The sequence below is a fragment of the Protopterus annectens genome, chromosome 4.part1 (genome assembly GCF_019279795.1).
Source record: "Protopterus annectens isolate FY-2018-M chromosome 4.part1, PAN1.0, whole genome shotgun sequence".
Taxonomy (NCBI): domain Eukaryota; kingdom Metazoa; phylum Chordata; order Ceratodontiformes; family Protopteridae; genus Protopterus; species Protopterus annectens.
The window spans coordinates 145,335,057-145,354,308 of NC_056734.1; the positions used below are offsets into that span (position 1 = coordinate 145,335,057).

The 19,252-nt window shown below is 37.3% G+C and overlaps 1 protein-coding gene across 1 annotated transcript in view; it reads left to right on the top strand.

The window, feature by feature from the left end:
• The window catches only part of LOC122801189 (collagen alpha-4(IV) chain-like), a 1,621,248-nt gene that overhangs the window by 655,015 nt on the left and 946,981 nt on the right, over window positions 1-19,252 (top strand). The window contains exon 11 of the mRNA XM_044070748.1: window positions 4,414-4,449. Within this exon, the coding sequence (XP_043926683.1) occupies window positions 4,414-4,449 (36 nt within the window). The remainder of the gene's footprint in view (window positions 1-4,413; window positions 4,450-19,252) is intronic.

Consider the following 19,252-nt stretch of genomic DNA (forward strand, 5'->3'; position numbering starts at 1 on the left):
CCAAATTTTCTAGAAAGTGCCATGAGTCATGACAAATTTGTGATTCTGTTTGTAAGAGTGGTTTGAGTTTAGAATCAACCCACTTCGCACAGGCATAAGTGATGGACTTTCGCCCATCTATAATAGGCCTTAGGGGTGGATCACTAAGATTTTTATGTAATTTTGGTGTACCAAAAATTATCGGTATTAAAGGTGCTTGCATGCTCAAATATTGGTATGTTTTAATGGAAATAGAGGCTTCAATGAATAAGTCACTAAGAAAAATTCTAATACGTTGGTATGCCTGATTAAGTTCATTAAGGGAAACTCTTTCATAGTTTACACTATCCAGCATATTATTCATTCTTCTATTATATTCAGCCTCATCCATGAAAATTATCCCCCCACCTTTGTCCAGTTGCATTATTCGAGCATCATGTGCTTTAACATAGGCAATGAAGTCTCTTTCTGCCTTAGAAATATTGCAACCTTGACTAATACAATCATTGTTATTCACAAAGGCTCTAAGATGCATTTCAGACATTCTTTCAAACATTTCATTCTCCAACAAGTTAGAAAAGATGTTAGGGGTGGAATTTGGGAAGAGATTTTGGAAAGTAAGGAATTGTGGTGGCAGGTATACCTAGAAGCAGGAAAAAAAACAGGGTTGAATGACTATTTAAGTATAGTTTCCTTATTGAAAATAAAGGCAAATAAAATATAATTGTAATATTTTTAAACAGTAGGGGGTGCAATACATATATTTATTTACAGAAGACAAGAATATTAGCACAAGCATATTTGCACAGATATTTTATTTGCACATGTAACTAATTTTTTGTCTTTTTGATTTAGAACATTCTCAGTTTAGTTTATATGTGATTAGGTTTTAGAATACCAGTGTTTTATTGATTTATCTGGCTGTGATTAACATATGTTTTTTTCTTATGAATTCAAGGCAAGTGTAACATACATGCAATATAGGGTTTGAACAGCAGAGGGTGGAACATTAAACAGACATACATAGGAATACACTATCAGTTAGCATAAGCACTTTATTTAAATAAATTTCATATATATATCTCTCAGTATTTTTATCAAGTATATTTTTATCAAATGTATTGAATATTTTTGTGTCATTAATTATTGGATAAGTTTTTATTTGAAGGCAATGATTTTAATTCAATTTTAATATTCATGAGGCCGTTTCTTGATTTGTTTAATTCAAATGCTTAATGCATGATTCATTGGTTACTGGGTTAATTAAATTACTATATATATATATATATATATATACACCTAATTTATGTTTAAACCAATGTCTGATGAAGTCCATTTGTTTTGGATGAAAACGCTAAGGGATAGTATCGTTTGAACTGCGTTAATGTGTTGGTCTGTGAAGTTCATGTTATTTCATTAAATACGTTTTAAAAGAGCTACGGAAGTTATTGGCAGTTCTTTTTTGGCTTATCTGCACTCCGTTTTTGGGATTATTGGTATTTTTTGAGTGCTTCCAGTGTTTTTGCCATTCTTTCAAACATGGCTAAAGTGCCCTGTAAAGGGGGATTGAATACACTAGACACTCGCTCATTTGTTGTTATACTGGTATGATTACCAAACATTACATTTAGATTCATTTTACACACAAACACCTTCAAGTCACAAATAACTTTAGCTAAATTAGGTTTAGAACTTGGCACAAAGTTGAAACCTTTGGCCAAGAATTCAACCATACTTTGTGGAATGTTAATAGAACTAAAGTTATAAATATTAAAGTCACCTTGGGCACTTTTGTAAATAACCAAGTTGTCTCGCTGTTTTTCATGCACTACCTCCTTCTGCGGGTGTTCCTTCTCCTTTGTTATTTGGGGTTGCGGTTCACATATTCTGCCCTGTTGGCAGGTCGATTGGCATCATAGTGAAAATCCTGACCCACAGCACTCTGTGAATTAGGCCCATTAAACTGTTCATCATACTGGAGTTGTTGGTTATTGTTGTTAATCCTTTCACTACGCCAAGCAACTGATTCACCTTGGTTATTGTTGGCTCGGCCAACATTAATGACATCATCAGAAGGAGCCATTGACTGGTTATCAGTCACCATGGTAACCGTAGAGTTGCGTGGAGATCTGTTAACATTAGAAGGGGGTTCCGGATAAGCGATATTCTGATTGTATTCTAGTTTATCCCTATTCAATTTGCGTGTTTTAGTGTCCGTAATTTTAGCCATGAGGGAATCTATGCTCAAAAAGATTCTCCTAAAATCATATTCGTATCTATTGAACTCAGGGTCAGTCTTGATATCTCTTTCAAGTATTTCTAATTGACACTTGAGTTCACTCATTTGCTTGTCATAATTAATAATAAGAGCTTCCAAAAAATCAAGACCTTGTTTGTGGAACATATCAGTTAATTCTAGATGAAATTCAGAGTTCTTAACAAGGCCAGAGGGATATTTCCACTGTCTTAAGCCTTTCCACTAATTTATATTTGATACAATCTTTAAAATGAAGAATTTCAATTTGCAACTTCTTATATTTTAAAAGCTTAGTATCAAAATCTTTTAGATGTGAAACAATATTGTTCGCCAAATTTTGCTCATCGATGTTATTACTTGAGTCTATGGAGCCAAATTGACATGGCATTTTAATAAAGTCATTAAGTGAAGGCACAAGAAGCCTGTTAGTAAGCTTATTACTTTCTTAGCCATTATTAATGTTAGTATTCAAATGATTTGAAGTGTTAGTTAGTATACCAGGTATTGCTTCCATCCGCACCATAGGATTAGAACCAAATCCTCTGCTTGTTGTATTTTGTGAAACACTAAGATGGGAGTTAGAGCTGCTAGCAGTTCCATTCGGAGCTTCCTGCTCAGAAATTCTCCTTGACAAGTCATCCACTTTGCTAGTTAGCTGCTGAACTAATGCTGTAAGTGCTCCTACGGCATTTGCCTCTGATAGTGAGCTGCCAGACCCACTCCCAAGTCCAGGTGTTTGATCTTGTGAAAACAAAAGCTGAGAGTGCGAATTATTACCTTCCGCCATCGAAAAACTACTACATTTTCTTAGTGTTAAGTTCTCCATTCTTGCATTCCTGCACCTCACATTTTACCTGATGAAGGTATAAGAATGAATGTAGACCAGTCAGCTGTTTTCTTTGCTTCAGAGAAGAAAGTACTGTCAGTTGCCAACCAAATCAATTTCTGAAGGGATTCCCTTCTGCACAGTCTTCGACATGATTCTGACATTCCACCTATTGTAAAATGCTCAGTCCAGGGCCACTTCACTAAAGGCATGACTGTTTTCACTGCTTGCTTTTGTAAACATCTCCATTAAAGACAGCTGGTGCCATTGTGATTTCATTCACACCTTCACTAAACATTGCTTTCTAGAATGTGAGTCCAGACGTTGGCTTCCTTCACTGTCTCATTACTTCTTCATTTACCATTCTGATTGACTTCTTTTGGCTAAAGTCTCATTCCGCTAATGTACAATTTTGAAACCAAGGACAGCTCTTTACATTAGTTAGAACAGATAAATTTTTACTTTCGCAGCTGATCTGTGAAAATATCCTCCTTGGTGGGTCACATATATATGATCACTGCCTTTGTGAATTTGGATTACTTTTTAATCCAGAAATCCATACTGGAATTAATGTTTTTCTGTTTTCCACAGTGTTAAGGGGTAAAATCACAGAAGCTAGGCACACTCTCAAAATATAGAAAATATTAAATTGTAATGAACGGAAAGATGAACCCAACTGTAGACCCATTAAGGAGGGTCTGATCATAGATCAGATGATATAGTATGAGCATATACCATACTTAATTCACAGCTGTGAGATAATAAAAAATAAAGTACTGTTTTTCTTAATTTTCTGTGAGAATTAAACCTATAAAGGCATGCTGTCATTCCTTACACATTCAAGTAATTTCTGCCAACAATGACCTACTGTAGTCTGTGCCATGGGTCACTAATACTTCCTCTTATCTTGCTGTTTTGGGATAAGGAGAACTTTTGGTGCCCCCTACTTTTATTCCTGGTCTACTGACACCTGGGTCCATTTACATAACTAAGATGTCAGTTCCATAGGTACTTACCTTGCTTTCGCTAAATAGCCCTGATGTAAATAATACACCTGATTTGGGTGAATCCTAAAATATATATACTCAATAATCATGTGAGATGTGTGAAAGTATGTAAAAGTCAGGTATTTTGCAGTGATATATGTGCATATTTATGTTTGCTATGTGATCTCCAGAGCTCTCTGCTGATGCATGACCAAGTGTTTTTGCTGGCATGGGAAGATTTGCACTGCTTATCATATATCATATGTATTGAAAGCATTACCAATCTCTTTGTGGATGTTATTCTTTGTTATAATTAATCTATGTAAGGCTGGCAGCTTTGTAAATCTGGTTTCTTTTTTCATTAGGGACCAAGAGGCCCCATGGGACCACAAGGCATGCAGGTAAGAACAGAATATGGTTGCATATTTGTTCTAAGATGAACATTCTTCATTTTCTGCCTCACTTAGAAAAAAAATTAAACTTTATTGAGTTTTCACAGATACAGACCTAGAATTAAATCCTAGTAGATCTCTGGGAGGGGTAACATTTATAATGTTATTTTCAATCATCATTTAATCATGCATTAGGGATGTAAAAGCAGAATTTGACTACCAAAATAGAAATGTCATGGTTTACTATGACAATGTTGAGTGCATGTTCGGTGAAAATGGGAAAGTTAAACTTCATTTGGTTGATCCCACTATCACCAGCCTGCAATACTGCGAGTATGCAGTGTAGCAAATTCCACTGTGCAGTCTCACTTACGTGATCGAATTTATGACTACAGATCGCAGTACAGTGGGGATCGGGAATTTACACTGTTCCCCACTGTAGTGCGATCACAGAGTTGGACTATATTATTTGCAGGAGGTTTGGGGGCACAGCCCCCCACATGGGGGGTGCAAGGGGGCTTGCCTCCCTCAAAAATGTTACATTATGTGATTTGCAGTGGTGAACTGCAAAAATAATGTCAGAAGTACGAATGTGATTGTTTCGCTATATTTACTTCGACATTATAACCTCATTAATATGCATAACATCACACAAAGTAATCGAAAAGGTGAATGTATTTTATTCCTAGTTTCGATATTGTCATAGTAAACCCATGTCATTGCTGATTTTGAAATTTGCGTGACTTTTGCCTTTTTGAGTGGTAGCATGATGTCTATTCCTGTTCTGTATAAGTTATGCATGCCAAGTATTTTTATTAGACATACTGCAGCTTGAGGCTTATACTATTATTTTCAGTTAATATCACTAAAGAACATTCAGATATAAAGGGACTTTGGGGAAGGAAGCAGTGCAGGGAGGGTACTGGAAAGAAGCTTCTGGTGTATCCACAAATCACAAGGCAGTGTATGAAGTAGCAACATTTTTAAGCACTTTCTGATTTGTTATCTTTTCAGAATATAAGTAAATAATGCATTTTGTTGCTTTTATCTAGTAGTAGTTTCTACGATTTTGGCTACTCTCTTTATATATGAATAGTCAGGTACAGGGGTATGAAATTAACTCCTCTACGAGTGGCACCAGTTAATGTGTGGTGATGTGTGGCCACAGTCTCGCGATCTGCACATCTGACTACCAAATAGATATGCTAGTGGTGAATGTGGCAAATGTGGACTATTACTGCCTCAAGTTATAAACAACACCTGCCATACCCACATAGGCTTTACAGCTACACAAAATGGTTATCATCATTGGCCTCTCAAGATTATACCCACTTCACTCTGAGCACATTACCCTTAAGTGAGTAACTGAGATTTAACAAAAACTATTTTTTGTGCGCACACGCACACACACACACACACACACACACACACACACACACACACACACACACATGGACACACAAACTCAGAGACACTTAAATAGTACTTTTCAGAGGAGCTACTGATACCGGACCAGTGCCAGTATCTGTTTCTTCTCCTATGTTTTCAGCACACACTTCTACCAGTCAGACCATTTCTGGCACCCAGGCCTGAATTATTGTACACTCTTCCAGTGAACCAATCACTACATTAAATTGTAACAGATTATAACCCATTTCTCTTCACAAAGTGTGGGTACGCCATTTCAGTTCTGTGAGGTTGCCCTTGTAAACTAGCAAGTAAGATACTAGCCACAAGCTTTTTAATTTATCAAATGAAAACAACCGAAAGTTAGTTAAAAGAATATAAAAGACCAGTTTAATGCACACACCGATAACTGCACAGCAAAAAATAAAAGTAAAGATTTTAAAGACATAGTTGCCAACAGTATAACTTTAACTGAATTTAGACAGACATATTTGTTCCATTGCTATAGGATACTATAGCCTAACTGCTACTAAGTAAATAAAAAGATTTATTAGCTGCAGATGACTTACAGATTGCCAAAGTAAATGAAGTGTCATTGAGAAAGCAGGCTGTATTTTTTCTTGTGTATAATTAATCCCTGTAAAAGTATGAATTCAGTTCAACAAGTATATAATCCAAAATAAAGAGTAACTGCAGTAGTCCTGATTTCGCTTTGTCTGTAAGTTAGAGGTTTTCAAAATCCAGTCACTTTAACCACGTCCTGTCCATGAGCCAATTCACTGTTTATGAGACAAAGACAAATAAATAGCATCAGTTATTTTCAGTACTCCTTGGAGGATAACATTTTCAAAACAGAATTGTTTTCTCTCTTTTAGACCATGCTGCTTAGAACTAACAGGAATTTCCATTTCAACATATGGTAATATAGTTTTTGCTAAAAAGCACTGATTGAGAAAATCACTAAAAATATAGCTATGGCATTACACATCTTAAGAAAATATGTTTTACATCTAAGGAAATACAGCTCTTGATGTGAATCGCCACCCTGCTGAACACACTGAAAAACTGCCTCACTTAGAGGAACCTTATCTGATCTCAATGCATGATAGCCTGCAGAATCTGTTGAAACATTTTTTCCCTTCTTGATGCACAGTTACTATTTAATTTTGATACCTATTAGCCTATAGTTTTGTAGGTTCCTAGGCTCATAGGAGATTACTAGGTTAATGGCTTGAGCTCCCTTACAAGCTTAGCCAATATAACTCTATTTTACTCAATATATCGCTCCTAGCGACAAGAGGATGGCACAGATTTGTGCCTGTGCATTGAGTGTCTTACAGATTGCCTCTGTCCATAAGGGACACAGGCACTACCCCAGGTGTGAATTTGCAATTCCCCATCCATTGATCCAAACTGCATTTGAAGAGGGATAGTGAAGGGCTCTACTCAATGTGAATAGGAAGCCTGTTTCAAAGAAGGAGTAATCTCTGAGACAAATATCTGTCTGTCCAGCATGTTTTGTTTGAGTTGCTGACTAAGCTTAGATCAATAGATTGGGTGACCCTCATGCTGACTGACTTGCAGATATGTAACAGCTCCAAAAAGGCTGGATTTGTGTGTGTTTTGTATGTCAGGCAATGGTCGCACTCCTTAATAGTCAGTAGGCGACAGAGTAAAGAGATACGGGTTTTAGTCTATCCGAATAGTTCATGTTGTTTACACCTTGTATTTTCTTTGTGAGGAACATCTGAGGTCACACCAACTGCTGTAAGTGCCTAGTCAAGTACATGCCAAATTGCACACTGTACTTGATTATTGGTCAAACGAGGGCCGAGTACAACAGGACTATAATTTACTTGGTTCTGAATCTGTTACGTTTACTTATCAGTTGTGCCACATAAAAATATTTGTTTACCACTGTGGACACATGGTGGCCAAAGTTCAGACTACAGTCTATCTGTGTACATAGATCTTTTACCTCTGAGTGTGGTATTGATGTTGTAATTTGCAGGGGTATTTAACTTCCCATAGGGTATGATAATGCATTTTTTTTTTTGCATTTAGTTTTAGGCCATGGTTCTGGCACCAATCATTTGTCTGTCTAAACCCTTCTGAAGGATATTTATTTATTTATTTATTTATTTGCATTTGTTTATCGGGATGGTCCACTGTGCCAAAGTGATCCAATTTTCAGTGGCGGCCCGGGGAGAAAAGCTCCACAATAATACAAACATACAATAGAAGAATTAAGAAACAGATTAATAAGAAAGTCTTAGATCACCATTACACATACAGTTAAATAAACAAAGTAAAAGCTAGTTACATTAATTACAGCACAGTAAGAGGTGTGCAGCTGCAGTTGCATAGGAGCTCCTTATTGATAACTGCATTTGTTACAGTTAGCAACTGCATTAGTCTAAAATTAGATATTGTGTGGAATGCTATATTTATTTATATATATAGCCACAGTTAGGTATACTATTAAATATATTGGCAGTTCAACTTTAGTAATGTGAAGAGAGCATGAGAACACTGATGAATATATTTTTTGCTGGATTTGTAGTAAGATTAGGCATGAGAGTAAACTTCTATCCTGTGAGTGCATATCATGTTTATAGAGTCAATATCATTACCTAGTAGGTATAGTATGCATGTAGGCATAGATGATTATTGTTATGATCCTCGTGTTAGTAGGTAGATAAGTTTAGCTTGTTAGAGAGACAATAATAAAGGCGATAGTAGTGGTGAGTCTGGGGAATCAGGTTATGAGAGATTCAACGTTGAAGACAGTGCAGTGCCATAGAGTAGAGAGGTGCTGCCGTGGGGACTTTTTGAATGAAGAGGCATTTTTGATGGTCCTAAATGTTAATGGGATAGCATTCCACTATTTGGCTGTTGAGAAGAAACAGATCATTATCCAAGCAGGAAGGTTTTTTTTTTTTTTTTACTTGCAAGCGAAGTTGATTCTCAGATCTTAGAGGTCTGTTTAGGTGACAGTGAGCAAGTATAGAGGTAAGGGCTGGGCAGTCCAATGGTCTGTGGAAAATTTTGTATACTGTGATTAATTGTAGGTATGTTAGGTAATGAGGGGGATTTGAACTAATTCAGTATGTGTAAGGAGGAGCAGTGATGTGAGCAACATTTTCCGTTAGTTGCACACTTAGCAATCTTACTGTAGCAGGTGTCAAGCTTGGTTTTCAGTGAGGACTGGATAATGATAAGTAGGGGAGCACCATTATAGGAGAGAAGGCAGAAGAAAGGTTGAGGCAAGGGTTTGTTTTGTAGAGTGGCGTAGAAAGTGTTTATGTCTATAGAAGATACCCGATTTTTTATGTGTTTTGTTTTGTTAGTATTGTGCACATGAGGTTCAAAGGTTTTCATCTAAGATGATGCCTAGTAGTTTTGTTTGGGACATAACCTCAATAATAATTTTATTTTGGGAATGTGTAGAGAATTCAGTCTTATTTAAGGGTGTGGTTTTCTTGGGAGAAAATAATAGGAGTTTAACTTTGTTTAGGTTTAGAGCATGGTGGTTAGTGGTCAACCAAGTTTCAGTAGCTGTTAGGGTATTTTGGGTGCATTTTTGCAGTTCAGATCTAGAGTTTGCAGAGCAGATGATAGTTGAGTCATCTGCGTATTGTATTATTGATGCGTGATTAAGAGTGAGTTTAAGTCGATGGAAATACTGAAAAGAAGGGACCCTAATATAGAGCCTTGGGGAACACCTGTGGATGTGTTGAGGAATGGAGAGAAAGAGTTCTGCCATTTGGTAGATTGTTGTCTATTTTTGAGGTAGTTGGTTAACCAATTTAGGGTTGGGGGATACCTAGTCTGGAAAGTTTTTTGAGAAGTAAGGTGTGGGAGACAGTATCAAAGGCTTTAGAGAGGTCAACAAAAAGTGAGGAAACAATTTTTACCTGCATCTCGAGAAGTATGCATGAAGGATATAAAAGCTATTGTTGTACTGTGGCCTGGCATGAACCTGTGCTGAATAGGGGAAATCAGTTGATTTTGAAGTAAATAGTTTAGAAGTTGAGTGTGGATGCATTTTTCTAAGATTTTTAAGATGAGGAAGAGAATAGCGATGGAGCGAAAATTGGAAATGTCTGTATTGTTGCCGCCTTTGTGGAGGGGAAGAATATATGTTTTTTTCCAAATAGCAGGTAAATAGGACTCTTGGCTAGATCTGTTAAGAAATATACTGATTGGCTAAGTAATGGCTTTAGCTGACATCTGTGGGTATTCAGGGGCACATTGTCAGCAGCATTAGAGCCAGGTTTGAGCTTGAAAAGTAGTTTTGTTATAGTGACAGTAGGTATGGGAGAGAAAAAAAGTTTGGTAGAGAAGTATTAGTGGTATTTTGTGAGGACTGAGTTGGTGGGAAGGGGTTAGTGTTACAAGTTGTTTTAGGAATTTGTTTTAGGAAAGGTGGCAGTAAAATTAGATATGGTGTTGATGAAATAGATTTTGAATAGATGGCAATTTCAATTGGTGTTTGGTCCGGATTTGGACAGGGATTGTTCTTTAAGCCAGGGTTTAACAGAGATGAAATGGAGTACCAGATTTCTTTAGATTTTGTTTATTGTTCTTTTGCAGATCTAGTTAGTGTTCTTTCTTGTCTTTAATGTCTAAACACTTTACTTGATTACAGAGTTGTCTAAATTGTAGGCGATCAGGGAGATTTTTATATATATTTTTTTGCCATAGTTTCCATGATTTGTACCTAGCTGCCTTGAGCTCCTTGGTGGTTTTAGAAAGCCAGATGGCATGGTTACTTTTCACTATTTTTTTGATGGAGTGGGGCTAATTTGTTTATAGTCTCAAGAAATGTTGAGTTAAATATCTTGACAGCATCATGTAGGGGTAGGACTTTTCATAAGTTGCAGTTGATGTTTTTCAAAGCTTCTTTCAGGGTTGCTGGGTTGAAATTAGTTAGATTCCTTGTTTATTTATATTGATGCTGATTTGGTAATGGAGTGGTCTTATGTAGGATATAGGCAAGCAAGTGGTCACTGATACTACGAGGAAGCGTGCCTGCAGAGGCGATTTTATTCAGGTCACATTAGAATTCAGTCAAGGATAGATATAAGGCTATAATGCAGAGTTTTTTCAGTTCATTTTTGGGAGTGATATTATGATTTCAGCAGTGGAAAATAGAGGAATGCTGTTGGAATAAGGGACTATAGTGAATGCATTTGGAAAGAGTAGTGCAACACCTCCTTTTTTTTTCCGGGGTCTATCTGTTCTTAAGCAGGCATAGCCTGGAGGGAGGAATTCGGAGTCTTTTATGTAGGGTTTTAGCCAGATTTCTGTGGCAGCTAATATGTCTGGTTTGTTGTAAGATATCCAGCATGGAATTCTGGGATTATGTGTCTGATACTTTGAAGGTTGAAAGCTGTGATATTTAGTGATTTATATGAATTGGAGGGGTTGAAAGGGGAGGAAGTGTGTCCTGGGCTGGGGTGGATAGCTCCACATTTGGGTAAGTTAGAGTATATGCATGTAAATAAGTGATGTTTGCTTTCTTTTGTATTTATGTAAGTTATTTGAAGAAGAGTGGCTGTACGTTTTTTTCTGTAGAGGAATGATTTTTAGTTTAGTGTGTAAAAGTATGATTGTTACATACAGGCTGAAGCATATCTCAGAGTAGCTAGAGGACACTTGAATTTGTGTTGATGTTATGGATATGGATTTGTAAGGTAGGTGTGTTCTTTCTAATGATGTTAGGTATAACAGGAGACAGAAATACAGGGAGAGATGGAGCAGTAATGAATTTGTAATGAGGGACATTGTAGCAGATGGAATGAAGTTTTTATTGATGGCTGGCTAGGTATTAGTATTATGAATTAGAGTATGTTAGAAGGATAGGTACAGGGCTGATAATAGAGTGAACTGAAATCAAGTGATTGGGTAATTACAGATGGACCTTAGAATGGATTGTTAACTCATTCACTCCAGTGGAGTTCAGGAAGTTTAAACTGTAACTTCCAATGGGCGGAGCCTAAGACTTTAGACAAAATCAAATATGTCCTCACATTTCAAACAAATGTTCATATCTCTGGAATCATATGGATTATGAAAGAAGCATAAATGGCAAACCCTGCAGCACAAATTATTTTTATACTTGTATTTTTTAGGTTCTAGGTCTTAAATCGAATTTTATAAGTCAAAGTAAACACAGTAACTATTACATTTGTAATATTTTGTAAACAACTTATGATATCTCCACAACCACTAAAGTTAACACATACCGTCATCAGAATTTTATTCATCTAGCTAAGAGCTTTCATATGAGACTAAGCTGTTCTGTCTGTGTTACTTGGTTGTTGCGATATTTAGAAAAATGTGAACATTATATCTATCAAAATTAGTATCATAAAAACAACAGTTAATGTCTATTTACCTGCACTAGACAGAGGTCAAATATTAATGCAGTTGATTTTGCCATTGTGTAAGCTTTAAGATGAAATTGTTTAAAACTTTGTGCATAGTGTGGTTTTGGAATTATTTATGCAAATATAAACAAGCAATATCTGATGGCTAGAGGCGTCAGTAGGAGTTAACTGCAGATGCACCTGGAGGCGTCACTTGGATGTTATGAGTAGTAGGCTAATTATGGAAGGTTCCTTGCGTAGATTGTTGGGGAAGTCTAATTTAATTTAAGATTGATTTGATGTTGATTCTAATTAGCTGTAGTTGTGGAAGGGGAGGTGCCAGAGACAGTATAAATGTTATTGATGTGGGGGGGGGAATGGGGGTACGGTAGGGGAGCAAAGTGAGCGGAGCGTAGCAAGGGCAAACAGAGCAGGTAAATCCTTGACTGGCAGATAACTCAGAAAAAAATATCAGCAAGCCAAGGTAACTAGCACAGATGTGAGTGTCTGCAACTTAAGTTACAGGAGTTTATTTGGGGACTAGATTCATGAGGGAGACCTTATTAAATATTGAGAAGGATAGGGATAGTGTCCATGGTTCTGTACACCAGGGATGAGTGAGCTGTATGTTTTTTTCTTTTATTATAGCTGCAAGAAGTTGGAGAAGAAAAATCAAGCAAAATAGATTTGAGAGAAGGAGTAAAGAGTGCAGGGGGGGGGATGAGGTGGGATGTGGTAGTCAAGAATTAGTGTACACCCCGCAACCACAGTTAAGAATTTTTAAAGAAAACAGTAGAACAAATGTCATGAGACTTATTTTGAGCATTTAGTAAATGTTTGGAAATTCTCTTTGGTAATTTTTCTTGCCTGGATGGCAGGTCTCAAGCCAAACACTTTTCATACGGGGAGGTGAGAGAACAGTAGTTCCTCCGTTTAAAGTAATGGTAAAATAAAGTGAGAAAGAAGTGGTGTTTACAGCTAGGTAGTGTTGCAGTAGTAATTGTTAGGAGATAAAACTGTTAGCAGAAGAGAAAAGTAAAGTGATACATGGAAAGTATTGAGCAAGTAATTAGGACACAGGGTAAGAGCACAATTGAGAATGAGTGTATGGTCTAGGGTTAGTTACTGAAAGTGCAATGTAGGAAGTAATGGTTAGTAAAAATATATAGGAAAACTCAGTGAAATACATGAAATATAGAAACAAAGATTGAAGCACTGAGTTAAGATGGAGTGCAGCAAGCTTATACAATGTACAAACTCTAACAGCATTTAAGTACTGTATATAAACATTTGAAACATTCCAACTTGAACTTCCATTGTGCTTAAACAAGGTACTGTAAATTTCTGTTAAAATGGCAATAAGATTTCATTGTAAAAAAACTTAAAAAAACTGAAATCATGGCTTATACAAAGAATAGGCTAATAAAGCGCCCTATACCTAACGTCTCTAACTGTGGACCACAGACTTTCCAGGAGCAATTTCTACATCCGTAAAAAAGGAAAAGTGTCAGCATTTACCAGTATACAAGTGTAGAAAAGGTATAGTACAAAACTCTGTATGTACAAAGTTAGTGAAGAGTCATGCTAATGAGGAAGAGTTATGATTATTCAGAAATCACATTATTTATTTGTAACTGCACTCACAGCAATGAGTTACAGTTCTTGCATAGCCTCAGAAAAAGTTTTCAGATTAACTAGATTAACTAGGAGAAACAGAAACACAGGGGTCATGTCACAAGCAGTTGGTTCAAACAAGTCTGTGGTTGAGTCAAGTTTGCGCAAAGCATGGCATACTCAAAACAGTTCAAACTATTCTTTGACAGTGAGGATTTAAAGCAAGAAGTAAAAACAAATATCACAAATACATTTGTATGAACAGGATTACTTACATGGTGAGCACATTGATTCTGTGGAACCTAATCTGGGCTGCAGGTGAGTCCGAGACTAGAGGTGAGTCCGAGACTAGAGGTGAAGTAAAGATGGTGCCCTAGTGTCATGGGAAGTTAAGCAACCTCAGGTGAGCTTATTGGGGGATGGGAGAGTCTAATTTGGAGAGAGGTGATTGGGCAAGAGGTAAATGATGGAAGAAAACATGCTTTGCAGGGGCAGAGCCTCTAGTGGTGGAGAGCTCAGAAAAAAATATCAAAAAGTCAATGTAACCAGCACAGATATGGGTGTGTGCAACTTAAGTCAGAGGAGATAGTTTACTAGAGGAGTAGAATAGTGAGGGAGTCATTATTAAATATTGAGAATGATGGGGATAGTGTCCATGGTTCCGTATACCAGGGACAAGTTGACTGTAGTTTTTTTCTTTTATTATATCTACAGGAAGTTGGAGACGAAAACTCAAGCAAAATAGATTTGTGAGAAGGGGTAAAGAGTGTGGGGGTGATGAGGTGGATATCTACATTGTTGGGGGATTCAGTGATTGCCCCCAGCTTGCAGTTTTCTGAAAACTTTGTCATCCAGAGGCCTTCCACATTAGCCTTGACTTCAGCGAAGTATATTCTGAACAGGAGTGGTCCCAGTACTGAGCCCTGTGGCACATCGTTAGTAATTGGTATCATGCTGGATATGGGTTCACCCACTTTAACCATGTGTCCTGTCTATGAGCCAGTTGACTATCCATCTGGTAACAGGGATTTATGCCCAGTTTTGTAAGTTTATTTAAAATATCTGAGTGGGGAATTGTGTCAAATGCCTTTATCAGGTCAAGGTAGGCAGTTTGTACTGTTTTACTCCGATCCATGGCCTTAGTGACTTTCTCAAGAAATCCACTAGATTCAGTAGACATGTCCTGCCCTTGACAAAACAGAACTGTGTTGGATCCAGTGTTTGGAGGACTCCTATGTCATTGTTTATCAAGTCCATGATTATTCTTTCCATGACCTTACCTATAAGACTAGTCAAACCTATGGGTCTGTAATTTCCCGGGTCAGTAGAGGGTCCTCCTTTATGGACAGGGATGACTACGGCTGTCTACCACTCTATCAAGACAAAGCTAGTCCAAAGGCTGTGTTTAAATAGAGATCCTAATGGGCCTGTTAAGTCCTGATATAATCTGTTTAAGAGGTAACCTGGTATATTGTCAGGCCCTACTGAAGCCATGTTTTTAGCTTTAGAGAGTGCAGTGGCAACTTCTTCTTTTGTGATAATTTGTGGAGAAGTGGTGGAGGGTATTTCATGGGGGAGAACTGTGTTGATGGGTAAGTGAAATTTGAGCTGAATTTGTCAGCCAGATGATTTGCTATATCTTCCGTCTGAGTATAGGAGTTGCCATCCATAACTAATTCTGCACATTGTTGGGTGTTGCTCTTAAGATTGTGGAAATAACTGAAAAATGTGCCTTATGATATCCATAGCTTTAGAGGCTATAATTACCGCAGAGTCTGCTTTCAGAGACTCGACTAGTTCCCTGGTTCACTTATTTAGAATAATGAGGGACTTATTGCCCTGTTGTACATATTCCATCTTACTTCTTGACAGGATTTTCTATCTTTTGTTATACAGCCAGTAGTATGGCCTGTTTTTGTGGTTTGACCTGGGTTTATTTTGATCTGGTACTGCCATTTCTATACAGTTGTTTATATGGTCATGCAGGGCTTTAGTATATGCCTCTGCTCAGATTTTCTGTCTGGATTAGAGGGAGCTTGGAAACTAGCTATGCCATCCCTTAATAGGGGCAATTTACCTTAGAGAAGTTTTTAAAGATTTTAGCTTAGTTGGGGGCACTAGTTTTACCTTTACTGCAAGGGAGACCACTTTGTGATCTGATCTTACTGATCTTACCAGTGAGGACATCACATGGGGGGGGGGGGTCGGGGGACAGTGCTCTCTCATATCTGTGAGTACCATATCTAGGATATTTGTTCCTCTAGTGGAAGTGCAGACCTGCTGTTCCAGGCATTTGAATTTACAAAGTCAAGAAATCTTTGGGCCTGCATATTAGTGATAATGTATGTCTCACAATTAATGGAGGGGTAGTTATAATCACCCATGAGTATGGTATTGGGCTGGATGATGAGTGATTCTATGATGTATGGGTTTCCTAGTTAATAGTGCTATATCTAGCAAGAAGACAGTAATGGATTTTTCTCATGGTTAGTTGGACATTGAGTAACTCAAGCATGTCATTGACCAGCCTTGAGGTGTGCCTATCTCATATGTTGATAGCTACACGTCCGCCTTCTGCTCTTTCTTGCTCAGTGGGTGGTCAGAATGTATGAAAGGCATTATAGCCATGCACTGCCAGAGTGCTTCCCGTGGCTTTGAACCAGGATTCAGTAACTGCACATAGGTCAGCATTCTCCAGCATTAGAACATAATGTTACTACCACTAACAGGAAAATAAGACATGACCAAGTGTGGTCGTTGTTCTCAGTGCCCAAATATTTTAGTAGGAGACAAACTTACAGTGAGAGGTGTTATATATTATATTTATGGGTATTTCTCTTGTGAGTCAAAACAAGTTGTTTATATTGCATACTGTAATACATGCCCAGCTTTTTATGTGGGCAAAACCTCTAGGAAATTAAAAGAGAGAGGATTTATGAACATCTGTTCAATATTAGGAAATGTAAGAATACAAATGCCGTATAGAGACATGTTGCAGAATTTCCTATGCAGTCTTTTAAATTCACCATCATTGAACAGGTGATGAATGGTCCAAGGGGTTATATTGTAGATGAACATTTGGATAAAAATGAACTGAAGTGGCAACTACTGTTAAATGATGCATGTCCCCCTGGGTTAAATGATGCATGTCCCCCTGGGTTAAATGATGCATGTCTGCCTGGGTTAAATGATGCATGTTCCCCTGCGTTAAATGATGCATGTCCCCCTGGGTTAAATGATGCATGTTCCCCTGCGTTAAATGATGCATGTCCCCCTGGGTTAAATGATGCATGCCCCCCTGGGTTAAATGATGCATGTCCCCCTGGGTTAAATGATGCATGTCCTCCTGAGTTAAATGATGCATGTCCCCCTGGTTTAAATGATGCATGTCCCCCTGGGTTAAATGATGCATGTTCCCCTGCGTTAAATGATGCATCTCCCCCTGGGTTAAATGATGCATGTTCCATCACTACAATTTTGAACTTAATGCAATTGGAAGTTTGACATTTTTTTTAGACTGTCTGCTCCTTTTAATGTCTTGGTAGTTCAATATTATGGCTTTCTAGTGACTTCACTTTTCATTGGTTGGTTTTAACAAGGCAGTTTAATTGACAGGTAGCATTTACAAGTTTATAAGATGTGTGAAATTGCGTTCGATTATTTGTTCTGATAACGTTCCTATGGTCAGGAATGAAAGTGCTCGACTCTTTTCTTTAATAAATAGTTTTTATCTTTACCTGGTGCCATTTTCCTTTTGGCTGTTGCCGCACGGGATTGTAAGAATTAGGAGTCTTGTGATTTTCCCAAGAGCTGCCTTTCATTTATTAGTTTGCTTGCATGATACTGACAAGAGGAACAAGGCTTTGAGATGGTCTGCATGTTTTTTATTATTCAGGCCTGTGAATGTTTTTGCGAGAAAGCGTTGTGGTTGCACCAGTTATGACAAGTGTTTAAATAGGAACATACTGAAAGGGGCATTATACTCAATGATCGTGCCAAGTACAGTAAAGCAATTACACCCTTGGATCTGGATGCAATATATTTAGATATGAGCTGTGCAACAAAACTGACTTCTTGCAAAGTAGATACATGGTGATCAAAGGACAGTTCATTGTTGACATAATTTTCCCATATCCCAAACTACAGACTGTCTTTTGAGCAACATCTGTAATATCTACTACAATTCAGCTGCATTCCAGTGGATTTCAGGAAAGTGATGAGCAGTTATGCTAATCGGGCAGTTTAGGATAAATGTCTCAAAACTGCACATTTAACACAGTGTGTATCAGCCTTAGGTTATACATCGAGGGTTTTGCCTGACCTTGCATAAGCATAAATGACAACAAAGTTATTATATGTAATACAGTTTATTTTGTCAATTTAACAATTTTCTAGTCAGTCCAGTCCTGAAATAATAAAATGAATTAATACTGAAAACTCAGTGCTACGAAGATGATGGGTGCAAGCACACTTTAATCATACAAGTAAATGAGAGACAGTCTAGCATTTCAAATATAGTCCTTCTAAAGAGTACACAGACTCAGGCAAAAACACTTAAATATACTTATCAATTAACAATTTAAAATCCAGTCAAAGTAGTATTATGTATATAATAACATTTGGTAATATAAACCTGTTAAACCTATTACCTCGTATTTAATCCATAATCCATGACTGACTATGGGTAATGCAACCCACAGTTGTTATGGTTTGGATGTGAGGAGGTAGTACAAAATTTACCTATGGTTGGCATGGTTTGATCATAAGGGTGAAATCCAAGTGATCAAACAATCCCACTATGTGTATATCTGCATTACCCACATGCAGGTGTTAATTATTCTTTTACATAATGTCAATATTTAAAAAAAAGGGAAAAAGAATGACTTAATGTTTTAAATAATGGCATTGCATGTCTGAACGTTTTGTCTGTATAGTCTTTTGCCACAGTATTTCACAGCTACGGTGAGTTTCCAGGTATATTGTATATGTGTTGAATATGTATGTGCCAGTGCCTACACAGTACATTAGAATGAATGCAGTCTGTTTCAGTTTGTTTTTATAAGACTCAGGAGTGTGTGTGTGCATCCTTTTGTGTATGTGAGGATGCTTGCAGACTTCTGACATCCAGGAGATAAGTCTGAAAACATTTTATGAATTTGCTTGTTTTTTTTTAATATGTGTTAAATTTTGCCTTTGGGAAGGGTGGATAGATGTTTCTCTTCTACATTATTGATAGTTATAGTTGCTTTCTCTGAATAGTGGCTCATAATAGCTTCAGCCAACAAAACCTATTTCTATGGGTAATGCTGGGTTTGCAGTGTGAATGCTGATTGTTCTGATCAATCAACATGTATATTTTTAAATATTAATTACCATTCCTTGTATTGTTCAAAATATATTCTGCTTCCTTTCCTGTT